Genomic DNA, 18,574 nt, shown 5'->3' with positions numbered 1-18,574 from the left:
AACTATACAGGAAAGATCTGTATGTCCCTGATAGCCATGTTAGTGCGGTCACTGAACTTGAGCCGGACATCCTCGAAAGTGAAGTCAAGTGGGCCTTAGGAAGCATTAGTAACAACAAAGCTAGCGGAGAGGACAGTCTTCCAGCTGAGCTATTTAAAATCCTAAAAGATGATGCTGTTAAAGTGCTGCACTCAATATGCCAACAAATTTGGAACACTCAACAGTGGCCGCAAGACTGGAAAAGGTCAGTTTACATTCCAATTCCAAAGAAGGGCAATGCCAAAGAGTGTTCAAACTACCGCACAACTGCGCTCATTTCACATGCCAGCAAGGTTATGCTCAAAATCCTACAAGCTAGGCTTCAGCAGTATGCGAACTGAGAACTACCGGAAGTACAAGCTGGGTTTTGAAGAGGCAGAGGAACTAGAGATCAAATCGCCAACATTGGCTGGATAATGGAGAAAGCAAGAGAATTCCAGAAAAACGTCTATTTCTGCTTCACTGACTATGCTAAAGCCTTTGATGGTGTGGATCATAACAAACTGTGGCAAATTCTTAAAGTGATGGGAATACCAGACCACCTTACCTGTCTCCTGAGAAACCTGTACGAGGGTCAAGAAGCAACAGTAAGAACCAGGCATGGAACAACCGAGTGGTTCAAAATTGGGAAAGGAGTACGACAAGGCTGCATATTGTCACCCTGCTTATTTAACTTATATGCAGAGTACATCATGAGAAACTCCGGGTTGGATGAATCAAAGGTCAGAATTAAGATTGCTGGGAGAATTATCAACAACCTCCGATATGCAGACGATACCACCCTAATGGCAGAAAGCAAAGAGGATCTAAAGAGCCTCTTGTTGAGGATGAAAGAGGAGAGTGCAAAAGCTGGTTTGAAATTCAACATTAAAAAACCGAAGATCATGGCATCTGGCCCCATCACTTCCTGGCATATAGAAGGGGAAGAAATGGAAGCAGTGACAGATTTTCTTGGGCTCCAAGATCACTGCAGACGGTGACTGTAGCCATGAAATTAAAAGGCGCTTGCTCCTTGGGAGGAAAGCTCTGGCAAACCTAGACAGCATAGTAAGAAGCAGAGACATCACCTTGCCGACAAAGGTCCGTCTAATCAAAGCTATGGTTTTCCCACTAGTAATGTATGGCTGTGAGAGCTGGACTATAAGGAAGGCTGAGCGCCGAAGAATTGATGCTTTCGAACTGTGGTGCTGGAGAAGACTCTTACGAGTCCCTTGGACTGCAAGGAGGTCCAATCAGTCAATCCTAAAGGAAATCAACCATGAGTGCTCATTGGAAGGACAGATAGTGAAGCTGAAGCTCAAATATTTTGGCCACCTAATGCAAAGAGAAAACTCTCTGGAAAAGACCGTGATGCTGGGAAAGACTGAAGGCAAAAGGAGAAGGGGATGGCAGAGGATGAGATGGCTAGATAGCATCACCGATGCAATGAATATGAACTTGAGCACGCTCTGGGAGAGAGCGCAGGACAGGAAGGCCTGGTGTGCTATGGTCCATGGGGTCACGAAGAGTCGGACACGACTGAACGACTGAACAACAACAACAACCATGCATGGCCATTAGGCACTTCCCGCCCTGCCCCAAAAATGAAGCACTTGCCTGCCTCCTAGATATACCCTGCGCAACCTTTTAGTAAACTGTCTTTTGTAATCTACGTCAATTGTGCCTTTTTGTCTAATGTAAATGGGGGGAACCTGCAAGTGCTTTAGAACAGACAGGAGGGGCATAGGTTAAAGACAGCAGTGAGCGGGATAGGGAGTGATGACTACTCCAATGCCAGGTGAAGGGTGGCAGCAAACATTGCAGCGTCAATGCCTACTGCTAAACCCCACTTCACCACTCTCCCGGGGGTGGGGTGGGGGTTGGAAGATTAGGAAGTAACACAGTGGTGGGTGCTTTGGCATGCCAGAGGGGAGTGGATGGGAAGGGGGAGGAGGAGGTGCGGAGGGTAGCATTGCAGCAGGAGGAGGGTGCGCAGGTGAACAAAAGGTCAGAACACCGCTGCTAGCAGCAAGTCCGAGTGGTTGGGTGGAAGGGGAGGAGGAGAAGGGTAGCACCGCAGGAGGAGGAAGAGGGTGCACAGATGAACGAAAGTTCTGCACCTAGGAAAAAGAAACCAAATGCACAGTTACAAGAGGGGGGATACGTGGCTCAACAACACTACAAGCGAGAAGGGTCTTGGAATTGTTGTCGATCACAAGCTGAATATGAGCCAACAATGTGATGTGGCAAATGCTCTTTTGGGCTGCATTCATAGAAGCATAGCTTCCAAATCCCAGGAAGTACTAGTTCCCCTCTTGTCAGCACTGGTTGGGCCTCATCTGGAGTACTGTGTCCAGTTCTGGGCATTGCACTTTAAGAAGGATGCAGACAAGCTGGAGAGGGTTCAGAGGAGGGCAACAAAGATGATCAGGGGACTGGAAACAAAGCCCTATGAAGAGAGACTGAAAGAATGGGCATGTTTAGCCTTGAGAAGAGAAGACTGAGGGGAGATAGGATAGCACTCTTCAGGTACTTGAAAGGTTGTCACAGAGAGGAAGGCCAGGATCTCTTCTCGATCATCCCAGAATGCAGGACACGGAATAATGGGCTCTAGTTACAGGAAGCCAGATTCCGGCTGAACATCAGGAAAAACTTCCTGACTGTTAGAGCAATACGAGAAAGGAACCAATGACCTAGGGAGGTGATGGGCTCTCCCACGCTGGAGGCATTCAAGACGAGGCTGGACAGCCATCTGTCAAGGATGGTCTGATTTGGATTCCTGCATTGAGCAGGGGGTTGGACTCGATGGCCTTGTAGGCCCCTTCCAACCCTACTATTCTATGATTCTATGAAAGGCCAACGTGCTGCTGCTAGCAGCAAGGCAGAGTAGTGGGGTGGAAATGGAGGGGTGGGGAGGACAGTGAACACAGCAGGAGGAGGCTGTGCAGATTTAGGCTTTCATCGGGACAGTGTGACCATCCGAGGAGAAGTTAAATATTAATACACATCCAAACATGAGTGGGTTAGTGGTGAACAGGCTGCTGATGTACTGAAGCCATGCTGTAAAGGCTCCAGGGATACATGCTGGGAACAGGGGAGGGAAACAACCCATGACCAGCGAAAACAAGCTATGCTGCATTCAGTCAACTGGCAGAAGTATAGGGCTTAGCTATGGGGGGAAAAAACCCTACCCACTGTGGCTTAATTGGACCATGGACTGTCATGTCGTACAAACTGTTGCTGCTGCTGCTGCTGCTGCTGCTTTCATTGCATTAGTGCATAAATATCGAAAGCCCATTGTGAGATCTTAAAATGGTATTTTGAAAAGCAAAATTGCTCCTGCCAAGATATACTTGCAGTTTAACTAGCGGCAAATAAGGAATAATACAATTACTATCTAAATTATATAATAAAGGGTTAACCTTTATTTTAGCTGTGACTCTTACATCCGAAGGACAGGTTCACTCAACACCAGTCTTCAGTTTTAAATAACCATTATTAAAAAATCAGAGAGCTGACTTGAACAACAAAGAGCCAAGCTTCAATCAGTGTCATTTGGTATGATAAAGACTGCTACTATCACTTTACAGATCAAAATAAACCACTGAACAAGAAATACAATAGGTGCTGTCATGACCTTGCTTTCAGTTTATCATTGCCCTTTAAGAAATACCAGTTGCTATGCCTGGATAACCCCATTTCATTCATAAACGGTCAGAAAGCATTCTGCATTGTACAATCAAATAAAAAATACTACGTGAAAGAGATTACTGCTTTAATTTGAATTACTGATATGTGTATGAAGTTATATAATTTCATAGGCTTCTGCAAATAATCATTATATCTATGTGATATAAACTCATTGTATTCACACTATATTGTGTACATGCACTAGGGAGCAGAGCATGGGGGAAAGAAAGAAAGGATGACAATCACACACTGGACTGAGCTGGAACAGTCCACAAACAGTATTGCTTATAACTTCCATGAATTTGACATTATTAGACAGTAACACTTTGATGTTGCTGATAGTCAATTTGCTGGAAGTTTGGTTGTGATCACAGAAAAATTAGATAGTGGCCAGGTTGGGATGATCATGGGGGGGAAAGAAGCCACTGTGGCTTCTTCCCCCATCCTTGCATGTGCTACGCACATGGCTGCTATTTACATAATTTCCCGTGATGCCGCACAGCTTGCCATGTTGTCTGAACCCAGTGCCGTGCACAGCATGTAGTAGGGGTGGCAGGATGGGTAAGCACCTCTGCTGTGCACCATCCCAGGTTTGGACAACACAGCAACCCGCATGGCATCATGGATATTTATGCAAATGGCGGTCACGTGTGCAGCACATGAAGGGAAGAAGCCACGGTGGCTTCTTTTCCCCCCATGATTGTCCAAACTTGGCCAGTGTGACCTACTCAAGCTCTCTGCCATCACTAGACTGGATGCAGTTGGCTGCCAGAACCTGTGGTGAACTGGCCTGTAACCCCATATCTCCAATGCCCAAATTCATGGGATTTTGCTGAAAACCCACCTCTGCTTACTCTTGACTATGACCCCTGCCTGACACCCAATTCAGTTATGAGACAGAAACCCCAGGAATAAATCCCCATGAACAACCACTGTGTATCAGGAAGAGTAATTAATTGCAAAGAAGGCAAAACTGCCAAATTAGACAAGATCACCAGACAAGCATTCAGGAAAGTGAAACAAACAGTGAGGCTTAACCTGGATTATTTATACTTCGGATGCAGACCAGAGGGAAAAAGTCTCCACTATGCTCCAGCCTTGTTGTCCACTCTCCAGGCCAACCAGCGCTGAGCTAGCTGGCTAGAGCATCCTTGGTTGGCAGTATGACTGCTTCAAGCTGTATAGCCACCACCTGTACTGATTTCCAGCTACCTTTGTCCCCTGTCCTTACCCAGTTCCAATGATCCTCCTATAGGGCTGGGAACACGGCTTTTAAAAACTGTTTCACTTGAAGCTTCTAAGTATGTGACTTAATATGCTTATATTTCAAAAATATATGAACACATAAACAGCAAAAAAATAAGACAAGTATAAGAAAACAGAAATGCAAGAAAATAAAATTCTTACCAATATTTTTAAAAGTATGCCAGTGAAGAGTAGCACAACCACGAAGATTCAAATGCACCACACTAGTGCGCCACTTCAGCAAAATATTTCCTGCTATATTATCTTTCACTATGTCTTTCACTGCAGAAAAATTAATCTAAAAAAGAAAATATATTATTAGTAATGACAAAAATATTACTATGCATTCCATAAGTTAATGATTTGTTAAATCTAACTATCTTATCCTGAAACAAATGCTTCACTTCTGGCAGGTGAGTAGATCATGGGAATCAAATGAAAATATATTACGTACGATGGCAATACTAAAGCAAGGTAATTCCCTGACGCAAGAAACTGAAATTACGTGCTTTATATGCCTTCATTATCATTAGGTATCCAATTCATTATCATTAGGTATCCACTTGTTTTCTAACAGCAGTATTAAATTTGTAGGACAATGGGCTAATTTAAACAAAGAGAATCATCATTACTTTTGTTTGTTTGTTTTCAACTGGTATTAAAACTTGATTGCAAACATCTCTACTTACATTACTCCATACTGAAGTCATTTGTGTCATTGCCCTCCAAGCTCGGCTAACTTGAGCACATCTTCCCAAGTCAATTAAAGTTAAATAGTTGAAGATCTAGGTTCAAAACACAGATACATATTAATACGCACAGAATTAAGCAGTAAGATTTGTCCATAAGACATTCAACATCTTTGGATTTTAGATTTCTCTTGGTCAAAAAAGCACAGCCTTCCCACACAAACAATTATTTTGAACCCCGTTTTTGCAATGTAGTAGTAGACAGCTACACAAGCATGCTATAAAAATGTCCGCCTAAGACTAAGTAAAGAAACTAACTCAGCATTTATTTTGTTTTCCTTTCTGATTCTATATAATGAATGTGCTTTTAAATATAGCAAAGCTCCCCAACCCTGCAGATTGGCCAGAGTTTCACATGCTAATGTGATCTGTGTCCAGGTGATTCCACCAGTATATGAATTAAGAGAGAGAGAGAGAGAGAGAGAGAGATCCTACATTTTAGAAACCTGAGAGACAGAAGGCTCTGATCTCAGAGCTTTCCGAGTATCCTACGCTCTGCTGGGCATCTGTTGGCAGAGCAGGAGGACCAACACAGCTGATTTTTGTGTGTCCTCCTTTCAGGCAATTTCCCACTAGTTGGCCCTTTGAGTGTATCTAGTGGAGTTGCGCTGTTTGGGGTGGGGATGGGAGCTGGTGGAGCCATGGCCCCTCTCCTACCCACCCATTGGCACACTCCCTTCCTTTTCATTTCCATTGTTACCTGAGGTCAGAGCGCCGTCCTTGGGTGAGGAGCTGCTGTGGAGCTTTCCACAATAGCTGTGAGTCAGGGTAGAGGGCTGGAGAGGGAAAAATCCTCACTCAGATTCCCCCCCCCCCGCCCATGTCATAAGTATGTCTAGGCTTGGGGGAGGAGGGCAGGAGGAATCCACCATATCCTATGATCCCTGGATCCCCTCTCAGAGACCATAGGAATGCTCTGAGAATTAGGAAAACAACTTATTTTTAAAGAAATTTGTTTTTTGATCTTGATTTATTTCATAACACTATGTTAAACACATGTGATTCATTTTGTCTTCAAACCTTTAAATAAACTATTTAATATGCAGGGGTCAAGAAGGAAAGTGGCTGATTGAAATCTTTTAGCATATTTAGCAAAACCTCCAGGGATACTAATATATCTTGCAAGGAAAGTCAGAATCACAATCAACAGGAAGCTGTAGAATAGTTGAAAACATTTCAGTGTAAATTCTATCACAAACAGTTGCTAAAAACAAGCAAACTCTCTGCTGCCTGTTTCAGTGGTAACTATATATTTAGGAGCACTTGGTCAGCAAACTCACTTTGCTCAGCCTCTCACTTTGCAAGTCAAACTGGATTAGACAAAGGAAATGAAAAATATTTGTATATCAATAAAGAATGAAAGATTTTGCAAGCTTTGTCTCCCAAAGAGGAGTTTGGAGTAATGGCAGTCAGCTAGTCCCGGTATTATTTTTATGCATTAAAATACTTTTATTTGTGTGTTATTATTCATAAAAATAATATCCTGCCTTTCAGGATCCAAATCTTTCCAAGGCAGTTTACAAGTAACATAAACTAACATAAAGACATTAATAAAATCACAAAAAATCACACAAAAATTAAAATATAACATTTTATATGGATCCTTCCCACAGGGCAGTTGGTGGTAGAAGGCCCTGGAGCAGGCTCTATGGTGGTCTTCCCTCTCAGTCCCAGAATCCTTCCCACAGAGCAGATGTTTGTACATGTTTGTCCTTTCAGGGGAGGGAAAAGTCCAGCTGAAGCAGTCTCTGAGGTGGTCTTTGCCTGTCTCCCTCTCTCCCCAGGTCTAACAATAAAATGGGCCCGCAATATGCCTTACCAACATAAATTAAAACAATATATAATCCATAAAACTGTAAATTGAGCCAGATATTAAAATCACAGAATTATAAAAAAGGGGTGCAGGGGGAGAGAGTTTATGTACAAAGGCACAGAAAACAGCAGGATGCCAAAATGCCAGCCAGATTTTCCAGGATAGTCTTTCAATCCAGGCACCATGACTAAAAAGGCCCTGTCCAGGCCAACTGGGCCTCCGATGGCAACGGAATGTCAAGCAGTGCCAATGATGATGATGAACAGGCAGGCTCATGTGGAGAAGGTGGTCCTTAAAATAACCTAGTCCCAAACCAGTCATATTTTATATGTAACAGCCAGCATTTGAATTGTTCTTGAAAATGAATTGCGAACAACTACAGATTTTAATAATATTAGAGTTATATGCTCCAAAAAGCAGGACCCAGGCAAACCCCTGGCTGCTACTTTTGCACCAGCTGCAGTTTCCAAGAACTTTTCAAATACAGCCCCACACAGTATGTGTTGCAATAATCTGATTTGGATGTAGTCAAGACGTGTGACATTGGCCAGATCTGCCTTTTCCAGGAAAGGGCACGAATGGCACACAAACCAAAGCTCTGCGAAGGCACTCCTGGACACACTGTCCAGGGTAAAGCTGGGTCCATGAGTACCCTGAAACTTCAGACCAGACCCTTTAGGACAGGGATGCAAAAAGTGTGGCCTGTGGACCACATGCAGCCCCCCAAGATCCCTAGCCTCCACTGCTGGCAAAAAAATAATAATAAATGTGGTGCATGACCACCAGTTAAAACAACAACAACACAGCGACAGAGACAGCCCTTGTAACACTCCTTGAACAACTTTGGTCTGTCCCCTGCCTCCGCCAATAATCCCGTCCTCAGCACATTTCTGGGGGCAAATGTTTCCTTTATTACTTTTTTATCTGAAACCATAAAGCCTTTCAGGAGCGTCTCCCAGAGTGTTGCCTGGAAGACGATCTGGGGAAAAGCTGTTTCTGTCTACTGTTGCTGCTGTTAGTAAGTTCAGCAAAATGCTGCTTTCTCCAGAAACAGCTGACGCTTTAAAGTGGAGGAGAGGGAGGGAGAGAAGGTGTGTGGGGGGGTGTTCATTATAATAACGTCAGTTGAGTTGGGAGATGACATGTGATGGGATTAAGTAAAACAGATGGGATGTGGGGTGTCCATTATGCGATGGAATACATAAAGTGGGATAAAATGGGGAGTGTTATTGTAAAGAGGATGGGATGAGATAAAATGAATAAAATGGAATGACAGAAAATGAAATAAAAATATACGATACAAAATAGATGGGGTGGGATGCGGGGAGTGAACATTATAAAAGGGATGGGATGAGATAAAATGAATAAAACTGGATGACAGAAAATAACGGGATGTGATGGAGGTGTTTATTATGGAATAGAATACATTAAGTGGGTTAAACTGCAGGGTCTTAATTATAAAAAGGAAGAGTTGATAAAAAATAGGAAGAGATGGGAGGTGTTCATTATGAAAAAGATGGGATATAAAATAAATGAAAGAAAATAATTAGAATAGAGTAACATAAAATAAGAGTCCCTTTTTGGCTCTGGACACACTTAGTATAGTCAACAAAGGCTCAGATGTTCATTTGAGGTTATTCATTTGAATAAGGTATGGTTATTCAAAGTTCTTTAAATAGTCTGAGTTGACAAGCCATTTCAGATTCAGTATATAAAACAGCTGAGGACTACTGCCTTACTAGTTATGATTCAAACGTTTTATATCGCACCCTTCAGCCAACTGTTCTCAGGGTAGCTAACAAATAGACAAGTATAATTATACTATGTCCTTCTCTTACTTGCATTAACAGAAGGAAAAGTGTTTTTTCACATCACTAAAGCAGCAACAGTTTTACTATTTAATGCATTTGGAATAGGAAGAGATTATCTTTTTTCAGTTCATTTTCAGCTTTTTTAAACATCAGGTTTGGATCTGAATACAACTTCCATGTGAGACACACTTGTCTATTACGTGCATTATGTTCTAATCATCATGGGGCTCTGATATTATGTGGATGTATTCATCCGAGAATCCCTCAAAAAATTCCACTTTCATCTAGTCAGCCTTTTCCACCACAGTAAATCCAAACCCAAGCTGAAGAATATGCTTGCCAGCCAGACTGAGGATCCCTTCTACAAGCTTTCTTACAAATATTGCTGCTGCTCTTTCTGTTTTATAGCAACAACGGCAAGAGATGTTTTGCAGTAGATGAAGCCCAAAATATGTTCCTTTTGGCACTAGCTGCTCTTGCCTCTACTTCGAGGCCAGAGAAAAGTAGTCAATGCCAGAGGGAGCAAGGAAAAAAAAGAGTTGGGACAAGGATTTGAGTTTCTCCTGACAAAAAACTAGGGATGGGAGAACAAATACAATTTAAGCTAGTCAAGGCTCTCCATTTTCTATCTTGGTCCTCACCTCACCTCGTTTTCACTCCCAAATGTGTCTTCTTTTTTCAAATAGGAAAAGTACACATTTTCTAACACAAAAAATGCACACTTTTCCAAGCACACACCCCAAATGCACACTTCCCCCCATATGCTAAAGCATGAAAATGCAGTTGGGGGGGAATGCACATTTTCAGAAGTGCGCACTTGCACAAGAGCACACTTTCAAATGTGAACACAAGCTCGGGAAATTGCGAAAATTTCCCAAGAATTACACTCTTGTTCATGTTCACATTTGGCGTTGTGAATGCGACATGTTCGCATTACTTGCAAACAGGAACAAAATTCTTGTACATCCCTACAAAAAACAGCAATGCATAGCCAGTTAAAAAAAAGAAAGAAAGACTAACCTGGGCTATTGCTCTTTCTGGCAACTTTGTCAAATGGTCTTTGCCTGATCTGAAGTGTAATATTAACATGCTTTCTTCAATGTGATGTCTTAAGGAAAAGTGACGTTTCTCAGAATGACGTCTTTCATGCACTTCAGCATGAGGCCCTTCTACAAAAAGAAATTCTTCAGCCTCTCCTTCTATGTGCTGTAAAATATACATATAAAATACAACAAAGGTAGCATTTTCTTCATTCAAATGACAGTCTGTTTTGACCAGCAAATTTAATAAATTAAGGGCCAAACTACATCTGACATTAAACAAGTTTTTAAAATGCTAATTGGATCAGCAGGTGATAATTAATGCAATCAGAATAGGTGTGGAGAGGAGAATTTAACCCTTTCCCTCCTGCTATGCTTATGAAGAAAATCCCTCTTTTGAAGCTAGTATTTGGTTTAGAGGGAAATACCCCCATTGTTGCCAATGAGGGATTTCCCCCAAAGAAAATACTATTTTAAGAGCGCAATCCTATGGCTGCTAGACAGCAGCTAGATGGCCATAGGACAGGTGGGTTCCCTGAGAACTGACCTTCATCCCCTCCTGCACCGCCTCGTAGGCAGCGTGGAACGGCCCCACGCTCAGAAGAGGCAAAAACAGGGCATTCCTGGGGGCATGTCGGGGTGGGGAAGTTGGAAATGCCAGTACAACACATCCTGCGTGTCATTCGGCTGCCGCTTCTCGCACTCCAAGGCCCCACAGCTAGACAGCTGAAATTGACTATCTAGCCATAAATGCAAGGCAGCTGAAGCACAGAGGGGACCGATTCCCTCCGCACTTCTCCTGCCCTGCATTGGATAGGCGGTCACCTCTGAGTTCGGAGGTGGCTGCCTATCCCAATAGGATTGCACCCTCTGAAGAGGGACTTTCCTTGGGATTGCAGCATGCAAAATAAAGGGTTACATTCCCCTTCCAATGCCTGCTCTGATCTCATTATTAGCCAGCTCCTCCAATGCAATTGTTAAAAGAGCCAGTGTGGTGTAGTGGCGAGAGTGTTGGACTGGGAGCCGGGAGATCTGGGTTCTAGTTCCCACTCAGCCATGGAAGGAAGCTCCCTGGGTGACTTTGGGCCAGTCACAGACTCTCAGCCCAACCTATCTCACAGGGCTGTTGTTGTGATGATAAAATGGAGAGGAGGAGCATAATGTAAGCCACCTTGGGTTCCTTGCAAGAGGAAAAAAGTTGGGATATAAATGCAATAAAATAAATTAAATTAAATTAAAAACATGCACATTCAATGTAAATATGGATTTAACAACACGTGTAGTTTTGGCCCTTAGAGACTCTAAGCATATTGTGAGCCACCTTGAGTGCTTTAGTATAGCGTAAAGGCAAAGTATACATGTTTTTAATAACTTTGGGCTGCAGTTCTATGCACACTTATTTGGGAGTACCACTAAATTCTGTGTAACTTACTTCCAGGTAAATATCCATAGGATCTGGCTTTTATTCAGACTGAAGATCAGTAGAACTAAATTAAGCTGATATATTGCAATAAAACATAATTACTAAACAATATCAGGCAATACCATTTAAAAATGCACTTAAACTCACATATTACACATTGCAGCAGAATAGTAGAAAGGCTTCAGATGTGGGAAACACTAATACATCATGTTATTAATATTGCAACTGGTGTCACTACTCGATAAAGAAATGTTGCTTACTTGTAACTAACATTCTTCAAATAGTCATCTATGCAGTCACATATGAGATCTGTGCCTGTGCAGAGCAGCATATTCTACAGCTTAGAAGACTTTTATGGCCTCTGGCCTTGAACAGGGAAACCCCATGCCAATTCATGCCTCGAGAGCAGGGTGAAGGCTCTCTCCTTAGTTCCTTGAACACTATAGTAACTCAAGACAAGAGCTCCAGCTGGCATGATGCTAAAGCATGTTGGACAGCTAGGAACACCAACGTCTTGACGTGCTCAGATAGCCAATGGCGTAGGTGTCGTTATGTAGAGCCCACGTGGGCATGGGCCCCGGATCTTCTGAGCTGTGCTCTGCATCTTTAGAGCTGTTCCAAATGTCATCATCTGCCTTATGCCCAATTGTCACAAGCCTGCTTTTTACCTCTCAGTTCAGTAGCCTTGCAGTTACTAGGAGACCTTAGGACTCATTCCCTTAGCAGACCTATAGGGAGTGTAGCATGAATGCACCAGCCTTTTAAACTAGAGGGGAGACTGCCACCTTTCCTTCCACTGACTATTCATTGTTTTTTCTTTCTCCCCCTACTTTTCTGCTCTTATGTACTGACTGCTGGGAGCTTGCTTGCAATGAAATTTTGAAGAGGAAGAGGGAGAGAGAAGGGCAAGAAGAACTCCATGTGAAATAGTAGTCTTTCACATACCATATGATATTGCTCCCCCAAATTGGAACCTTCAGCTTCTGCAGAAGTTCAGTAGCTTCAGCATAGCAAAGGATTCAATCAGCCTCCACAAACTTCTTTCTCCCCATCCACTTTAGTTTTTCCTAAATAGCTGCAGGACCAGATTATACCAAAAGGATGGTTAGGACTATGTGATGTTATGATCCAGAAAGTGCTGGGACTTCTAAATAGGTTTTACACTTTTAAAAAAGCAAGAAAAAGCCCTCACCCACCTCACCTCATAAAGTTAATTTAAGTATGTGCAATCCTTACAAACCCTCTACAGCCTCCTAAATTCCTCTGAAGTGTTACCTCTCTGAAAGGAGCCTTTTGGCTTGGGGAATTCTGTCTCTCCCCCTCCATTTCCAATCATCATTCTTCTTATTTTTTCCCTTCCCTTCCCTTCCTTTCCTTTCCCTGTCCCAGTCTTTCTATCTCTTCTTTATTCCATCCAGAGCATATCTTGGGAATTTTTTTAAAGAGAATTCTCTTTAGTGAGCAAGAAACGTTCTGAACTGTATTTGACTTTATACAAACAGACAAGAAGGTTTGTTTTTTCTCATTCTCCTCCTCACCCAGGTCTTTGAGAAAAGTGGGTTCACATGGTTACAGAGCAACAAATCTGGGGCTGTTTTGTTTGCCAGTTGCCATTATCCAAGCAATAGGAAGGGTTGTAGCTCAGGGGCTGAGCACATGCTTGGCATGTAGAAGGTCCCAGGTTCAATCCCTGGTACCTCCAGGTAGAGATAGGAAATAATCTGCTTCAAACCCTGGAGAGCCCCTGCCTCTCAGCGCCGAAAATACTGCCTAGATGGACCAAAGGTCTGACTCAGTATAACGCAACTTCCAATGTTCCTATAAACAAAAAACTTTAATAAAAACAGGAGTTATTATTTTTGAAGTGGAGGGGATATAAATACTGCTCATTTATACAATATGCCTAATCAGATACAAGCCACATTATGTTTAATGGGGCTTACTCCCAGAGAAGTGTAAATAGGATTCCAGCACAAGTTACTTTTGCAGAGAGGTTTGCAGTCTGTTCTTCTGCATGTTTACTCAGAAATAAGTCCTGAGTTGTGAGCATGGTACTGCAGGCTTAATACACTGCCCACCTGATTCCAGTCCTATGAATTGACTACTTTTTCAGCCCAATCCTATGACTGTTTTGTCATTTGTGTGTGTGTGTGTTTTTCATTTTGCATGGACTCCAGCTTCAGTGGTGAGGAAAATGCACTTAGTATATGCTCACAGTTTCTTCGTAACTTGGCCCTAGTTTTGAAAACAGACGCCTTGGCTGAATCCTGGTGAAGTCTTTGCACAAATGAAATTATGGGGAGGAAAATACAATGAGAGTATGAAGGTTTGAGGCCTACAGAGGCAAAGGGAAAAGTGGTCAGGCTTAGAGGCCTGAGTTGTTTTTTTGTTGGGAGAGGGTATCCCTGAGAGTAGTTTCATTTCCCCAGTTAAGTTTCATTTCTTCAGGTATCAAACAGTATTTTTGGTTTTGAGGGAAAAGAGTATAAAAAGAGAGTCAGAAAGACCAGAGCAGTAAGAGCAGAGTCAGGAAGTGCTGAGCACAGAGAGCAGGAAGAAGCAGTCTGAAGAAGTGTAAGTGCAGCTAGGGTAGAGGTATTTGTGTTTTTTGCAACTTTTATTTTCTCTTAATGACTTTTGTATCACTCAGCTCTATTGTGTAAATACCTTTGGTTGTGATTTGCTTGCTCCAATGTACCAGTAAACTGCTGTGGTTAAACTCTGTGTCTAGAGTGTCAATCACCGCACGCCTATAGCCCAAACCCCACGTTATTGGAAAGGGAAAGGTAAAAGAAGGAAGGTGGGACTCTTAAGGAGGCAAGAGATCCTGATGGAGTGGCTCAGGGGGTTCAGGTCATAAGGGGAACCCTGACAAAGAGCTTGTGCATAAGAAGGAGGAGGTAGAGGAGAGTTGCACAGAACAAAACATCTGTATTTGTCAGGGACAGTAATGACATTGAGGTTCCTGTAGTCACGGACAGGATGGAGCTCCCTCAATTTCTTCTTCACGAACGTAGTGGGAGTGCTGGCAGGGGAGGTGGAGCAGCAAATGAAACCGCGCCACAGGTTAGTGTCCAAAACCTCCCTCAGACCTCGGAGTTCTGGCTCTGACATAGAGTACAGCCGGCCGGCCAGGATGGTAGTTCCAGGGATCAAGTTAATGGCGCAATCATGGCGGCAGTGGGGGAGAGGGGGGGGCAGTCGGTCAGCCTCTTGTTGAAAACATCCTGGAACACCGCATACTTTTTCTGGTAGGATCACTGGAGCAGAAGAACTGCTTGGGGAAGACGAGGAGGGAGAGGAAAGGGTTAAGGTCTGAGCTGGGGCTGTTTTCGCTCCCGGGAAGCAATGCTGTTGGCAGTACGGGGATGACGACTGCACTTGATGAAGCTCCCAAGAGATCTGAGGGTTATGTTTAGAGAGCCAGGATATGCCCAGCACGACTGGGTATTGGGGCACCTTGGCCAGGTGAAATTGAATCTGCTCAACTTGCCGCTGGGAAAGTAGGATGACTGGAGTTGTAATCCAAGTGACTGCTCCAGAAGAGAGAGGATGGCCATCAATAGTATCTACTTTCAAAGGGGTAGGGAGGAGCAGAGCAGAAATGTTGCATTGCTGAGCAAACGTTTTGTCCTAGCCCCAGAGTCCACCAGTGCCATGACCTCTCCCCCCGCCAACTGGGAAGAATGGAGGTGCACAGGAAGCAGCAGATGGGATGGGGGGGATGTGTGGAAGGTGAACCCCGGTTGCAGATGGTGCCTCCTCATGGGAGACCACCAACAGACTTAGAGGTTGCCTAGTCAGGCTTGGGGGGCAGGAGGTGGGGAGGGGGTGGGGCCGTCGGTCAAGAACACCAGAATCTGGCAAAATGGCCCTTCTTTCCACACCTGAAGCATCGCTGCTCGGCGCACCGCCACTCCAGTTTTTCCGGCGATAGCATGGATCGGGTTGCTCCCAGTTGCATCGGGGTCTCCTCCATCCTTGCAGCAGGGCTATGGGGGGGGGAGGGGGCAGTGGCCACGGGGGAATGGGAGGAGGGAAATCCCGGCAAACAGAGCTCTTCTTGGCTTGATGGCGCCCTTCCATCCAACTGTCAATCTGCAGACACGACTGGATGAGCTCTGCCAGCATCGGTGGATGTGGTGCCCATACTAGCTCATCTAAGATCTCGTCATTCAAACCGTCCAAAAAATTGGGCCACCAGAGCCGCATCATTCCATTGTAAATCCTGCATCAGCAAGTGAAAAGTGGTCACATAGCTGGAAACCTTGCCCTGCTTGAGGTGGCAGATATCCCAAGTCGCTGTCTCCAGACGAAGGGGGTCACCAAAAAATCCCTCCATCGCAATCATGAAGCCTGGGTAGTCTGCCAGCAGGGGGTCATTAGTGAGGAGAAGTGCTGAAGCCCATTTAGCTGCCATGCCTGAAAGCAGGTTAATAATAAACCCCACATGAATCTGGTCTGTCTGGAAATCTTCCAGCTGGAGGTGCATATACAGTTCCGATGGGGCACGGAAAATTTGAAACAGTCCCTTGTCTCTAGCAAATTTCTCAGGCAGCGCCACTGGGCATTTCCGATGAGGAGGGTTTGGGGGCGGGGGGGGGTTGAACAGCCACTTGTAAGGCTTGTACAGCACCCGTCAGTTGATTGACCTGATCACGAAGAGCCTGGTTCTCCTGCATCACTGTGTTCAAAGCCTGCTCTATGGCGCTGTCCCAGAGTGCAGTCAGCAAAAAAGAAACAATGGAGAAAGTAGGGGGGGGGGAAGAGGAATGGTGGGCAAGCTGTCAGGATTCCCCTTGCCACTGCTGAAAACTTCAAAAGCCAAATCAAAACAGAGACAAAAGGCTTCAATCCACGGCTTTTAATCCACTTACTTCAATGGGTCATACAGATGCAAATTGTCAGTGACTCACAGTCTACAAAGGAAATGTCTTCAGGGAGTTCAAAAGAAAGCTACAAAAGTTGCCCATGGTTTGAAGAAAAGGTGGACTACTAAGGGGTGGGGTGGGGATCTCCCTCTCTCTTGTGAGGCCTCTAAGCACAGCTGTTCATGCCAGGCCAATCGGGCAGGTTGCCTAAGCTCTGCCCCTGCCATCTCTCCCTTGGCTCTGCGTCTGCGCCTGGCATCTAAGAATTCAGGCTCTCCAAGCCCCACCTCTCTCTGTTCTCTGTCTCTCACAGGGGTGTGTGAAGAGAGGCTCTCTCTATCCAGCTGGGCCTTTGAAGCCTGAGGGGTCTGTGTCTCCATCTCTGGACAAGCCTGGGAAACTTCCTCCGCCACGTCTTGCAATTCTTTTTCAGAATCTGAGCTATTGTGTCACTCCCTGTGCTCAGAGGCAAACCTGACAATTAGTTTACAAAATGCTGCTCCGCAGGCACAGATCCCATAGGTGTGACTACAAAGAAACCACATATTTTTAAACCATCATAATAAAAATGTTTACTGGTAACAAATCCTAACTAAGTAAAAATGTTTCTTCTCGGTACCTTGCACTGCCTAATTAAGATCCACTGAAAAAAGGGAGTTTGCACAAGGAAGATACTTCATGGATAGAAGTCATGACACCTCCAAAATACGTAGTTCTGTTCATACTTGTAAGAAAAGGAATTATGTAGAACTTTGAAATTGTGACTAAACCATGATGGCAGCCAAGATGAAACTTCCTATGTTTCCATTCTGACACATTAGCACAAAACCAGAAAAGAAGGAAGCATTACTGTGGTGTTGTGTATTTTTTTTAGCAAAACAGGACACACAAAATGGTGGCAAAATGAGGTATCATGATGGCTAGGATTTTTCCTGTGTAAACTGCCCCATCCATGCTGATCCTGTCATTCCCCTCAGAGTTAGGAGTGCAGAACCTCAGGCCTGGGGGCCAAATCCAGTCCAACTACGGACCTAATCTGGCTGTCCAGGATTCCACAGATGGCCACACTCCCCCATCGGTCCCAGCCTCTTTCCCCCAGCCACCAATTGTTTTGTGGTTTCCCAGCTTTTCTGCTGTTTTTTCCCCATTTTATGAAATGCCTCTCCTAAGGCTTAGTTACTGGCAGTAAAAACATTAAACTAAAATATACTGGTATTTTTGGCCCTGCCCCTTTTGCATTCAGCCCTACCCACCACTAGAGTGCAGCCCCTGAGAGCTTCTCTGAAATGGAATTCAGCCCTCAGGCTGAAAGAGGTTAAACATCCCTGCCCTATCTTAATCCATCATAGGGACTATTGCACTCTTATGCGGCATGCTATGTGATTTCTATGGAATTGAATTACTCTGTACTTAGTTACATTATTTAATTATATATACTCAATTTATACTGTGCATGCATACTCAGATCAGCAGCAGCAGGGCCTAAGGACTGTGGATTTAAAGTTAAATTTACACCAATGCATGTATTGTAAGCACACAGAACTAATTAAATCATCCTAGATAACATACCTCCATATATCTTTTAGCCTTTCTGGTAAAACCAGTCTCTCTTTTCCAAGCCATTAAGATTATCTTCTGTAAAGTACAATCAAAGACTTTTCCTATTCTTTTCGCTGCCCCTGGAGCAACATCGTTTTTGAAAAGCAGGGGCTTTATTAATAAACAATCACTCCCATTTATTACAAGTTTGCTCAGTTGAAGAAGTTGGTTTAATACATAAACATGCTTGTTGCTGAATCAAAATGACCCTCAGGCCTAGATCACAGGATCAGACAACGGGCAGAATCCAACAGGGCGCTTACGCCTCCGCTGATTTTCTTGCACCCCGCCAATTCCTATCCAGAAGCAGTGGCC

General features: G+C 44.0%; 1 protein-coding gene across 1 annotated transcript in view; it reads right to left on the bottom strand.

Moving 5' to 3' along the window:
* The window catches only part of FBXL13 (F-box and leucine rich repeat protein 13), a 155,730-nt gene that overhangs the window by 114,005 nt on the left and 23,151 nt on the right, over positions 1-18,574 (bottom strand). The window contains exons 6-9 of the mRNA XM_084811493.1: positions 18,230-18,339; positions 10,347-10,532; positions 5,643-5,738; positions 5,116-5,251 (exon numbers count right to left, since the gene is read on the bottom strand). Of these exons, the coding sequence (XP_084667619.1) occupies positions 5,116-5,251; positions 5,643-5,738; positions 10,347-10,532; positions 18,230-18,339 (528 nt within the window). The remainder of the gene's footprint in view (positions 1-5,115; positions 5,252-5,642; positions 5,739-10,346; positions 10,533-18,229; positions 18,340-18,574) is intronic.

The sequence above is a fragment of the Heloderma suspectum genome, chromosome 7 (genome assembly GCF_057233095.1).
Source record: "Heloderma suspectum isolate Gila_16-S chromosome 7, 16-S_ref, whole genome shotgun sequence".
Lineage (NCBI taxonomy): Eukaryota > Metazoa > Chordata > Lepidosauria > Squamata > Helodermatidae > Heloderma > Heloderma suspectum.
The sequence above is the reverse complement of the archived record's forward strand: the minus strand, read 5'-3'. Positions and strand labels throughout refer to the sequence as shown.